This window comes from Stegostoma tigrinum, chromosome 29 (assembly GCF_030684315.1).
Source record: "Stegostoma tigrinum isolate sSteTig4 chromosome 29, sSteTig4.hap1, whole genome shotgun sequence".
Taxonomy (NCBI): Eukaryota; Metazoa; Chordata; class Chondrichthyes; order Orectolobiformes; family Stegostomatidae; genus Stegostoma; species Stegostoma tigrinum.
Genome location: NC_081382.1, coordinates 2322617 through 2336305, shown reverse-complemented (window position 1 = coordinate 2336305; position 13689 = coordinate 2322617). Strand labels below are relative to the sequence as shown.

The window sequence follows — 13689 nt, the reverse complement described above, 5'->3', positions numbered from 1 at the left end:
GCTCATGGTTCAGGCAGTAATCTGGAGATTATTACCTTTTGATTCTGCTTTCTAGTTAGCCCCTAGCTGATCATTTTCCGTCAGCAGAACCTTTTTCCTCATTTTACTATTATACTGATACCGATGTGGACCACGACAACTGGATCTTTCCCCTCCCACTCCAAGTTCCTCAGCAGCTCAGATGAGATATCCTGTACCCAGGCACCAGGCAGGCAACACAATGTTTGGAAGTCTTGATCCTGGCTAGAGAACAGTATCTATTCCCCTGATTACACTATCCCCGATTACAGCTACATTTCTCTTTACTCCCCATCTTGTATGGCTCCCTGTACCTCAGTGATACGATCAGTTTGCTCATCCTCCCTACAGCCCCACTGTTCTCCACACAGGAAGTGAGAATCTCAAACCTGTTTGACAGGTTCAAGGCCTGAGGCTTCTTCAGCAATACTTCCTAGATCCCTCTACCTACCTCACTCATGGTCACACCCTCCTGTCCCTGACCATTGACGAAATTAAGGGGCATGACTACTTCCTGAAACATAGCATTTAGGGAACTCTCCCTTTTTTTAAATTTCAAAAATATACTTTATTCATAAAAGAAATCTTTGTATATCTACATTGAGACTGAAGCAGTTTGGTTCTGCACAGTTGCATATTAAGTAAATACAAAAAATTGGAGTTGGACTATACACAAAACCAAAGACCTCTCTTACACGTACACAACTAATATTTACATATATTTGACACACTAGAGGGTCCAGTAACTGAAAGGATCTCCATTTACCTTCAGCAGGAAGACCTCAGACCATATGTCTTGGTGACAGCTGCCCCAAGCTTTAGTGTGTCCCTCAGCACATAGTCCTGGACCTTGGAATGTGCAAATCTGCATCAAGGTAACTCTTGCCCCTCCTTGGTAGGTCGCAGGGTTCTAAGCTCAGACTCCACTAATCACTCCAAGCCAGAGTTCCTCAAGTGACCAACACTTGTTACAGATGTGGTCATTATGAACCACAGTGGGGTCCACCAGCTCCCACATCATGCAGGTACAATACATCACCTGGTCTGGCATCTCTATTTTGTTTATTTAACTCTTAGTTTGTTTTGTTTATTAACTTTTCTGTTGGTCTTTTAGTTTTAACCTGTAAGATATTTCTTCTAATTGCCTTTAATCTGAAAACATCTTACAGTAGATAGTCAAATTAGCAGTTAGTACCAACCAGTGAACTTATGGTTTACCTCTGTCAGTGTTTGTGTTCAGTCCCTAATGCTGGACTTTGATTTACCCTGTTTAAAAAAAACTTGCAAACTATGAGCCAATGAAAGCAAGAAGATGCGCCTCTTCCCCTTCGCACTGAACTCCCACACTGCTTCCAACGTCCCTGAACTACATACTTACTAGGGCTGTCTCTCACTCTGGATCTGAACTCTTCTTCCTGACCGTGCAAAGTTTACTGATGAAGGGGTACGGTTTAAGTTGCACAAACTAGGAATCCTTTCTTTTCGCTGCTCTTGATAAAATTACAATCAATAGAATGAGTTTTACTGTTCAGGAGTGAATTGATTTTGTCCTGAATAGCAGTTAACCAGGCAAGTTGGTCATCTTGGTGATCAAATCTGAGTTAATACATATTTTTTGGGATGGCTTGTTAAATAGGGGGTGGGGGCTAGATTATTGGCACACGCTTCCCAAATAAGTTCCCAGTAGGTCATCCTAGATATCCAGATACACACAGGCACATTAATACAGGTCAGTGCATATAAACACACATTTATTCAAAGACAGAGTCCCATCCAATGTGGATATTCACTCAGTCACATACATAAGCATACTCACACAGCTATATGTTACAGAAACATACAGACTTTAAAAATTATGCATTTGCATAAAGGGTACTATCCTACAGTAGTTTTGCTATTGAACAACATCCTAAGATCTTGAGTTCAATTCCTAATATGACGGTTTTAGCTGTTTATGAAATTAATTAAAATCTAAAACTAAACTGCTAGTGGCACTAAGAATAATCATAAACCTGTCATGAATTGTTGTAAAATCTCATCTGATTCACCAATGACTTTTAGGGAAGAAATCTGTATTCCTTTCTCAGTCTGGCCTACGTGTGACTCCAGACCCAAAGCAATGTGGTTGACTCGTAACTGTCACTTGGAATGGCCCTAAGCAAGAATGATGGTATGGCAACAGTGATGCTAATGTCCCAAGGTCAAGTACAAGGTGACTCATCAAGTGCCTTCAACATAAAACATAGAACAATACAACGCAGAACAGGCCCTTCGGCCCTCGATGTTGCGCCGATCTGTGAACTAATCTAAGCCCCTCCCCCTACACTATCCCATCATCATCCATATGCTTGTCCAAGGACTGTTTAAATGCCCTGAATGTGGCTGAGTTAACTACATTGGCAGGCAGGGCGTTCCACGTCCTTACCACTCTCCGAGTAAAGAACCTGCCTCTGACATCTGTCTTAAATCTGTCACCCCTCAATTTGCAGCTATGCCCCCTTGTACAAGCTGAAGTCATCATCCTCGGAAAAAAACTCTCACTGTCCACCCTATCTAATCCTCTCATCGTCTTGTATGTCTCTATTAAATCCCCAGTTAGCCTCCTTCTCTCCAATGAGAACAGACCCAAGTCCCTCAACCTTTCTTCATTGGGCCTGCAGTCCAGACCAGGCAACATCCTGGTAAATCTCCTCTGCACCTTTTCCAATGCTTCCACATCCTTCCTGTAATGGGATGACCAGAACTGCACACAATATTCCAAGTGAGGCCGCACTAGTGTTTTGGACAGTTGCAGCATGACATCACGGCTCTGGAACTCAGTCCCTCGATCAATAAAACCTAACACACCGTAAGGCTTCTTAACAGCACTATCAACCTGGGTGGCAACTTTCAGGGATCTATGTACATGGACACCACGATCCCTCTGCACATCTACACGACAAAAAGAATCTTTCCATTGACCTGGTATTCTGCCTTCCTATTATTCCTCCCAAAGTGAATCACCTCACATTTATCCGTATTAAACTCCATTTGCCACCTTTCGGCCCAATTCTGCAGTTTATCCAAGTCTCCCTGCAACCTGCAACATTCTTCCACACTGTCCACCACTCCACCGACTTTAGTATCATCTGCAAACTTACTAACCCATCCACCAATGCCTGCGACCAAGTCATTTATAAAAATGACAAAGAGCAGTGGTCCCAAAACAGATCCTTGAGGCACACCACTAGTAACTGGACTCCAGGCTGAATATTTTCCATCAACCACCACTCGTTGCCTTCTTACAGAAAACCAGTTTCTAATCCAAACTGCTAAATCTCCCTCAATCCCGTGCCTCTGTATTTTGTCCAATAGCCTACCGTGTGGAACCTTATCAAAGTCTTTACTGAAGCCCATGTACACCACGTCAACTGCCCTACCCTCATCCACATGCTTGGTCACCTCAAAAAACTCAATGAGGTTTGTGAGACACGACCTGCCCTTGACGAATCCATGCTGACTATCTCCAGTCAAATTGTTGCTTGCTAGATGATTGTAAATTCTATCTCTTATAATCCTTTCCAAAGCTTTTCCTACAACAGACGTAAGGCTCACAGGTCTATAATTACCTGGGTCATCCCTACTGCCCTTCTTGAACAAGGGCACAACATTTGCAATCCTCCAGTCGTCTGGTACTAAACCTTAGACAATGAGGACTCAAAGATCAAGGCTAAAGGCTCCGCCACCTCCTCCCTAGCTTCCCAGACAATCCTTGGAAAAATCCCATCTGGCCCAGGGAATTTATCTACCTTCACACCTTCTAGAATTGATAACACCTCCTCCTTACTAACCTCAATCCTTTCAATTCTAGTAGCCTGTAACTCAGTCATCTCCTCTACAATATTCTCCTGTTCCTCAGTGAAAACAGATGAGAAATAATCATTTAGCACCTCCCCAATCTCCACAGCACCTCTCAAACCCACAGTTTCTACCATCTAGATGAGATTTAGGCAGCAAACCTCAGCAAACACCATCCTTAAATATCTCTTTGCAAGTTGCTATTCCTTCAATATATCTCAGTCAAAATCCTGGAATTCTCTGTCTAGCATTGAGGGACTAAACCCAAGATACTGCAACAGTTCAAGAGGCGGCTCGCCTCTCCTAGTGATGTCTCATGAGTAATTTCTTCTTAAAAATCCAGACACACTATGTGAGAGAAACACACTTGCAGAGAGACTTCTGGATAGACAAATGATCATATGCAGCTTATTTTCTCAAACATACACACATATACAGTTGAACCCATACACACTCAATTAAAACCAGTTCCATACATGGAAATATGTAGAGAAGAACACATGAACAACTGTACAGAATCGAAAACAACACACAATGAGCAACTGAACCTGAAGTATTAGTTTTTTAATCACTGCTGTCTTGACAACTAGAAATTACAGTCATCCTGGAAGTTGTGATATAAAGAAACAATGCAGCCATGATCAGGAATAGAACCAGAATAGAATCAACAACCTGGCTCGGACCAGAACTAGGACCAGGACTTGGATCATGAGGAGGAGTAATCCCAAAACTAAAGCCAGAACTGGAATCAAATCATGACCAGGACCAGAATCAGGACTGGACTGCTTCGCACAGATCAATGGAAGATTGTAATTAACAAATCAGTCTCTGCCGTCCACTAGGTGTCCTCCTTCATCCCTGACCTCTCAGAATCCCACTGTATCCTGGATCACTGGCTGATTTAATCAGGATCACCAGCTGAATGGATCACTAGCTAAATGGATCACCAGCTAATTCAACTGTGATCACTGGCTGATTTAACTAGCTTGCAGGCTAATTCAACCAGGATCACCAGTTGATTAAACTGGAATTATTGACTGATTTAACTAGATCACTGAGTGACTTAACAGGCTAGTGGCTGATTAAACCATCACTATTTCTCCAGGATCACTGGCAGATTTCACCAGGTTCACTGGCAGATTTCAGTGGAATCATGGGATGTTTTCACTGGGATCATTTCCAGGTCTCTAAGCCGTACATCGAGACCATGCTCTGGACGTCCGGAGAGAGAATAAAAGCAGTCTAGTCCAGTTATGGTTCCAGTTGGTTCAGCAACTCTCGCCGGGTGCGCGCTGTATAGACCGGGTCATTGGAATCCAGAGTCAACATTCTCTGTCACTTTAAAATACTGTACAGACCATCGATACAACAGAACAATAACATCCCATACACGGGTAGAAATTGAGAGAAGGGATGATGGGGGACGTAGGCCAGATAAGGGAGAGGAGGTGGAGGGGTGGGGGTGGAATGGGATGGTGAGGAAGTTTGAGTGAGGGGGTGTGGAACTGAAGTGAGGGCAGAAGGAGATGATGCAAGGAGAAATCGATGGAGTGATGTAACTGGAGCATAGTATGAGGGAACAGCAAAAGGAAATGGGAGAGGAGGTGAGGGAGAGGGCAGGGATCAGAAGGCAAGGAGGGAACAGGTGATTCATGGAGGGCTAGAACAGCAGGGGATGGAGCATGGAAAATCACCTGAGACCATGAGTCATTGACTGTCCACACTTGGTGTGGGTTGGAGGGACAGGGCTGCTCAGACTCACTGCGGACACTGGGACAAAAATTCAACCATGTCTCATAAAGAAAAGCTCTTCTGATGCTGCCTGGCCTACTGTGTTCCTCCAGCTCCACACTGTGTTATCTCTGACTCCAGCATTGACAGTTCTTGCCATCTCATAAAGAGAAGGGGCAGGGGATCACAGCAGAAAGCTGCAGACCTGGCGAGGAGCAGGCCTCCCTCACCACTTTCCGGGCGAGCTCTGTGGCACATTCTGCTGCCCCTCCAGGCATGAGTGGCAGGCTGCGATAGTGGCCTTACAGGAGAGGGAGGGGGAGATGCTCAGAGCCAAGGGTGGGGTAGGGATGGCTGGCTGTGTCTCAGCAGGACTCAATTCCTAATGCTGGCCTACTCAATCGGGCATCTGCCCATGCCCTTGATCATTTAATCACCAGCTAGCACTGCTGTCAAACATCCCATCAGTTTGCCGATCATGTTCTCTATTGACTGAGACCAGCCTGACCACTGGCTGAATGCCAGCAAAGGCCCGAGAACAAGACTAGGCTCCAAAACACTCTTAGTTACCTCTTAAGGACCTCAATTGATTGGGTAGGAGGGCAGGGTACTAGCCTTCACTCTGCAGACCCCATCAAGCAAAGCACAGTGACCCAACTTGTCACCCTCCCACCTGATTAAACACACACCCACCACCAAACTCACCAGAGAATAGGCCGTTATATTCTCCATTCATGTCCAGGACCAGGAGCCACACTGTTGGAGAGCCTGTCTTTTAAACAAGGGTTAAACCAAATGCCCTTTCCCCCTCCTCAGGATAGAAACTGAAAGTTTACACTGTCCCCATCAAAAACTCCTAGGACAGGTACAGCATGGGATTAGATATAGTGTAAAGCCTCCTCTACAGTTTAAAACTGAAAGTAAAACCTCCTCTGCACTACCCCCATCAAACACTGATTAGAAATAACAATTGTCAAAATCATATTATTTTTGTCTGAATGTGGAAAGTGTGTGAGATCGGGACGTTAAATGTCTTCAAGGCAGAGATCGACAAATTCTTGATCTCACAAGGAATCAAGGGCTACGGGGAGAGTGCAGGGAGGTGGAGTTGAAATGTCCATCAGCCATGATTAAATGGCAGAGTGGACTTGATGGGCCGAATGGCCTTACTTCCACTCCTATGTCTTACGGTCATAGTGTGTGAGCAGTCCCAATGTGAGAGCCATTGTCCAAGTATGTGAAGCAGCAGTGTGCAATGAACTGTCAGTGTGTGAAGTGTGTAACCTGCAGTATCAGTGAAATGTCAGTGTGTGATTCACAGTCCCAGGCTGTGAAGTCAGATTGTGTGATTCACAGTCCCAAATGGTTTGTAACACACAGTTCTAGTGTGTGAAATGACAGTGTGTCAAAAGTGTGTGTAAAATTACAATGTGTGGTCCGCAGTGTTTTTTAAAATTTTTTATTTTCTATTCATTTGTGGGATGTGGGCATTGCTGGCTGGCCAGCATTTATTGTCTGTCCCTAGCTGCCCTTGAGAAGGTGGCGGCAAGCTGCCTTCTTGAACCGCTGCAGTCCACCATCTGTGGGTTGGCCCACAATACCCTTAGGCAGCACATTCCAAGACTTTGACCTAGTAACAACGATACTATCAAGTCAGGATGGTGAATGGCTTGGAGGAGAATTTGGAGGTGGTGGTATTCCCAATATGTCTGCTGCCCCTGTCCTTCTAGATGGAAGTGGTCCAGGGTTTGGAAGGTGCTGTCTGAGGGTCTTTGGTGGATTTCTGCAGTGCATCTTGTAGATAGTACATACTGCTGCTACTGAATGTTGGTGGTGGAGGGAGTGGAGCTTGTGGATGTAGTGCCAATCAAGCGGCTGCTTTGTCCTGGATGGTGCCAAGCTTCTTGAGTGTTGTTGGGGCTGCACTCATCCAGGCAAGTGGGGAGTATTCCATCACACTCCTGACTTGTGCCTTACATATGGTGGACAGGCTTTGGGGACTCAGGAGGTGAGTTACTCGTCGCAATATGAAATAAATGGTCCTAGTGTGTGAAATGTGAATGAGAGTGCGTCCAAACCACGGTTCCAGCGTGTGAAATGATAGTGTACAACCCACTATCTCACATTGGGAAATGTCAGTATGTGACTCATTGTCCAAGTCTATGGCCCACTGTCCCAGTGTGTGAAATGACAGTGTTTGACCTACTGTCCCAGTTTGTACGTAAACAGTATGGCTAAGTGTTCACTCCTGACTTCTATATTTCAGATTGTAACACAGTGAGCTCGGAGTTCCATTCCCGACTGGGGTGTAGGAGGGACATATATGTTCCTATTTTAGCTTTGGTAAGTCTTTTTGTCAATGTGCGGCTGAGACCACTGTCGGAAATATCTTCCCACTTTCCCAACTCTTGGCAGCACTCAGCAAGCTGTAATCTAACAGTCTATGAAGCCCATGGCCTTCTCCCTAAACTCCATTCTCAGTTTCTGCTCCCCCCCCCACCATGGCTCACAACTGTGATTGCGTTGTTGAGGAACAGAAAGAGGCCATGATGGACACATTATTACCGTAATAACTCACTCGACAAAAGATACCCTGAAACCTCCTTCCCTTTGCAGCGACAGCTTTATGGATATTAGTTTCAAATCCACCACTTGCCTCTGGGCGCCACACAAACCCACCCCCATTTCGACCTGACTGGAACTTTGCATGCTCCTCAGAAAGACAGGAACTCACTCTGACATTTGAAAACAGTGGATCAGGAGGGGAACAGAAGGTTCACTGCAACTGGGAGAGATTGGTCTAGCTATGGCAGCGAAAGCCCAGTTTTCTCGCCTTTTACAGTTTTCCCATCCACAGGAACTTGAGTTTCCCAGACACTTCAAATAAAAGCATCCCGGTTGTAAACACAACGTGGCAGTTTCTCTCTATGGCCTCAGTTGCTCTGCTAGGCCCAGTTGGGGTTACAGGGTGGCAAGGCTGTGTGGAGAGGAGAGTGAGGGGGGTGGGGTGCGTGTGAGAAAGCCCACCCTGGGAATTGGCCTTCTCCCTTTCAGATCACGCCCAGCTCCTTGGCAGAGAGTCCTTGTATAAAATACAATATCTACAAAGATATTAAACAGGAGCTGCCTCACATCATGTCCTCCAGCAGATTGGGTTTGCGAACCCACTCGAGAGTCAGTGGCTCGGAGGCGGCCATGATCATACACATGAACTGTTTGCCCGTTCTCTTGTCAATGGGGTAAATGGTCGTGGGGGTAAATCTCTTATTGTTCTCCACAAACTCGCAGAGATCCTGGTAGATTTGGGGGTATTCATGTCGCAGGAAAACCCCTCGGATACGGAGCTCCCGCTGGACATTGATGAAGCATACCTCTCGTGCCCTGCGGCCTGCTTCATCCTCCTGTGCAATGTCACTGGTCCCTGGCGGCGGTGTCAGGATGAGGGTCTCCATCTCGTCGTCGGCCCTAAATGCCTTGCCCTTCTTCTCAGGGCTGCTGGAGGCCAGCGCGATCTTGGCGAACCTGCGGACCGTCGGCGTCTGGAGCCGGGGGGACGGGTTCTCAGGCACCTTCTGACCCAGGGCGATCGACACGTTCAGCAGGAAGCACTCATCTGGGTCGTAGAGTTGGGCGGCCTCCTGGATCTCCCTCAGGTATTCGCCCAGCGGTTCGGCGTAGCCGTCCAGCTCTCGCAGCGACAGGTAGGTGGGGGCCAGCAGCAGGCTCTCCAGGCCATACTGCAGGAAGTTGTCGGCTGAGCCTGGGTTGGGAAAGCCCTGGAACAGGACCCCCTTGCCCCGGGACAGGTAGCCCATCCTGGCGATGCGGGAGAAGGCCTTGTGGGCCGCCTGGTTCTCGCGGCAGCTTCTGAGCACCCGCTTGCAGGTGCTGCTGACCCGGCCGTAGACGCAGGCCTCCTTGTGCATCTCCCAGTCGTCCTTGCGACAGTTCCGCGAGCAGTAGTACGTGTAGCAGCTGTGGCACGACTTGAAGTAAAGCCTCGCGTTGAACAGAGTCTCCGTCAAGCCACACTTGAGGTTTGAGCACATCATGGTGTCCACGTCATCTGAGGCGCCACGCTCTTGGGGAGGCCCATTGCAAGGACTTGGGTAGCTGGGGCTCCGCGACAGGCCCGGGCCCAGGCCTAGGCCCAGTCCAAGGCCGTGGGGCTCCGGGCCTGGGCCTGGGCCTAACATCCCTGGATGGGCCTTGGCCTTTTGCGGCTCGCTGGTGTGCACCAGCACAGTCCTCACACCGCGGTCACCAGACAGGTCCTCAGCCGCGATCAGCCTCCTTAGCTGGTCGACCAGAGCATCCGAGTCGCTGGGTTTGGCGGCTGGGGTCTTGCAGGTGTCGATCACCAGGTCGGCCAGCACGTCATCCAGCTGCTGCTGCTTCCCAGGCCTGTGAGGGCAACCTCCCCCTCCCCTTCCACCTCCTCCAACCGCCGACGATGATGCGGGGCCCAGCCCCGGCTCCAGGTTACACGAGAGCAGGTCATTGAAGGAGGCGCTGAGGCCATTGCCTCCATCCAAGGCTTGCTGTCGGCTCGGTTCGGGTCTACCACGGGCCTGCGCTGGCCCATTAGCCCGCAGCTCATTGTCAGTGATGGTGATCTCGGGGGTGATGTACCAGGCCCGCCCCTGGCCTCCCCTGCCCCCGTCCCCCTGGAGTTTGTCAGCCAGGGAGCTCTCGGACAGAGACAGCGCCGCGTAGCGCTGGGGGGACCGTGACAGGTTGACCACGGTGGGCCGGCGCCTGGACTCGGCTGAGCGGCCGGGCCTCTCCTGAAGGGGCAGGGTCTCGTAGCTGCGGCAGTCGGTGGCTGGGAACTCGGCCCTGTGCCGACTCGGAGACAGGATATTATCCCAGGACTTGGAATAGTAACGGGACTCTGAGCCCAGTCTGTGCTGGTCGATGCCGTAGTAGGAGCCGTGAGGGGAGAGGGTGCCCGCTCTGCCCTCCCAGTAAGGAGGACATGGAGATATGTAACCCTGGTGGGCATGGGCAGCTCGGTACGTGCCCCACCAGTCATGGTAATGCATTGGCGAAGTGTAGCGATGCTGTGAGGGCCTTGCTCGCTCCTCCGTGCAGTAGATATTGGGCTGTGGCCCTGGACGGGACTGCCTCCTGGGTTCAGGGTAAGGCTGCTGACTGAAGCCTGGCACTGTCTGGACCAGCTGCGGGATCCCCCTCCTGCCCTCGTCCTGGTGGTAGTACCGGTGTGGGGAGCAGTTGTTGTGAGCGGTGAGCGTCCAGTAATCGCCGCTGAATGACTCGCTTGGAGAGTGAGTCCTTGCTGCCCGTCGGTTAGCTGGGACGGTCAGACTGCGTCCAGGTTGACCATGCCAGCTGCCCACGGTGCTCTGCTTCTGCGGGGTCTTCCACGTCCTTGAGGAGGGGGTCATCACCGGGTCCTCGGGTTTCATGTCGACACGGTACCGCACGTGAGCCCCTGCACCAGGCTTGGCACCTTGCCCTTCCTCATAGCCCTCGGCGCTCTCACTCACAAACAGAGGGGAGTACAGGCTGGCATCGCCTCGCTGGGGCTGCAGCTTGATGGGGTGCACCTCGTTGATCCTGGTCCTGGCCGGGTGAGGCAGATCTCTCCTCGGTGAGGCCTCCATCCTCTTGTGGGAATCCCTGTGTCCCCGCAGGGCCTCACGGCCCCTGCGGGACAGCTCAGGAGATCCTACCTCCACGGGCACAGGCCGGTAGGTGGTCTTTACCCTGGGCGCACTCTTGGATCTGCCTCTCTTCTTGGTCTCGGGTCTGAAGGCCTCCCTGGGCTCCCCCGAGTGGGCACACAGCCGGTTGGCAACGATTTCGGGAGCTGAGGACCGGTAGTAAACCTGCCTCCCCAGTGAATCCCAGGCTGGCTCGGGACTGGTGGGCTGTTGATCAGCTCGCCCGGATGAGTAGTCCTCCATGGGCGCTCCAGAGTCTGCCTGTCCGTCTAGTGACTGCAGGAAGTCGAAGCTTCGACACTGTCGCTTGTGAACGTAGCGCTGGCTGTCCTGTGCAGAGGAGCTGAGCTTAGAGGCATCACACTTACGCTGGGCCTTATAGACTTTGGGCTCGCCTGGCATTGGGCTGACTTTAATCTCTCGATACACGGTAGATACCAGTATGTCCGGTGGGTCTGTCCGTGTCATCTTAAAGGAGCTGTAATCTTTGCTGAATTTCCTCAGACCCTTTCACGATGAATCTACCCTGCAACAGAAACAATTAAAATTTGGGTTTTAAGTCGCTGCTTCTGGTATTGGTTCTTAGCTTTCCTGCTATGTGTGACACACTTGCAGTTTATCAGTCCTGAGATTCACAGGGCCCATTGGAGTAGTGTGTTTGGGCTCTGTTACTGTACATGTGGAACACAGAAAATCAGTGCAGGAATGGGCCATTCAGGCCTTCGAGCCTGCTCCACCATTCAGTATTGACCATGGCTAATCGTCCAGTTTAGTTCCCTGTTCCCACTTGCCCCCCATGCCCTTTAATCCCTTTAGCCCCCAGAACTATAAACATCTCCCCAGTCATTGGGAACAAAATTTCTGAGTATACCCTGTCTAGTTCTGTTAGAATTTTATCGGCTTCTATTACATGCATCTCATTTTTTTGAACTTCGGTGAATATCATCCCAGCTGAAACAGTCTGTCCTCCTACGTCAATCCTGCTATACAGGGAATCAGTCTGGTAAACTTTGTTGCTCTCCCTCTTTAGGCAAAGCATCCCTTCTTAGAAAAGGAGACCAGTGTGTACACACTATTTCAGGTGTGGTCTCAGCAAGGCCCTGTACAATTGCAGCACATTTATCCACATTATATTTCATCTACCATGAAAATGCCCACTCACTCAATGTGTTCAAATTACATTGAAGCATCTGGATCCTCCTCACAGTTCACCTTCCCACCCAGCTTTGTGTTTGTCTGCAAATTTTAGTTCCCTCATCTAAATCATTAACACAGATTGTCAATAGCTGTGGACCAAACACTGATCCTGTGATACCGTACAGTTACTGGCTGCCGCTCAGAGATAGACCCATTCCTACTCATTGTTTCCTGCCTGTCATACTAGTGCACCATCCCAATTCTCATCCACTATAATATTCATGCTAACCTCTTACGTGGGACCTTATGGAAAGCCTTCTGAAAATCCGTGCAAACCACATCCAATGGTATCCCCCTCATGAGCTCAGCTAGTTATATCCTCAACATACATCAGTGGATTTGTTGAGCATGATTTCCCTAATGTAAATCCATGCAGGCTCTGTCCGATCCTGTTACTGTTTCCCAAATGCTCTGCTCTTAAACATTTTTGATGGACTGTAGCAGTTTCCAGAAGTCAGGCCAACCAGTCTTTAATTCACTGCCTTTTCTCCCTCTGTGTAAATAGTGGGGTTACATTAGCTACCCTCTAATCCATTGGAACTGTTGCAAAGCCTATAGAATCTTCAAATATGGGCCATTTCCTTAAGCATTCTGGGATGCCTTCACATGGTCTATCTCTGACAATTGTCTTCCTGTCCGTGTCTTCCATATATCCATTTCTAGGGTTGGATTATTGACCAATCTCAGATATAAGCCCAGGCTCATCAAGTCAATCTGACAGTGATCTCTCATACTCTGCTTACTGTAAGGACTCTATTTGAACCACTCAGTTTCCATGTGTCCATCATACCTGTTCTGATGTTTTCACTTTATCCACAAACATGGATCCTCTACACCAAAACTGATAGGGTCTGTGACTGTGCCCATTTCCCACATCCTCACTTTCACTTCTTCTCCTCCTCCTTCTTGGAATCATATCAGAGTTCCTGTTGGGTTCACCTTCATTTCCAGGAATATCCGTATTTCAATGGATTATCTTCCACCACTTCGTCCAGCACAACGGCATGACCAAACAAATCAACTCCTCTCCTCCCCTGTCAGCATTCCCTCCATGACATCCTCTTCTTTTCTCGTAGCCTCCCCTCTTGCCATGGCACCTTCTATTGAAAGTAAAGTAGATGCGACCCCTGCCCTTTTATTTCTCCCATGCCACTGCCTAAAGCCCCTAATACCCATTCCAGGTGAAGCAGAAATCTTGTTGTACTTGTTACAATCTAGT

At 48.8% G+C, this 13689-nt stretch overlaps 1 protein-coding gene across 1 annotated transcript in view; it reads right to left on the bottom strand.

The window, feature by feature from the left end:
* Window positions 1-710: 710 nt before the first annotated feature.
* The window catches only part of ajm1 (apical junction component 1 homolog), a 79932-nt gene continuing 66953 nt past the window's right edge, over window positions 711-13689 (bottom strand). The window contains exon 2 of the mRNA XM_059638285.1: window positions 711-11799. Coding sequence (XP_059494268.1) covers window positions 8715-11741 — 3027 coding nt within the window. The 5' untranslated portion in view covers window positions 11742-11799 and the 3' untranslated portion in view covers window positions 711-8714. The remainder of the gene's footprint in view (window positions 11800-13689) is intronic.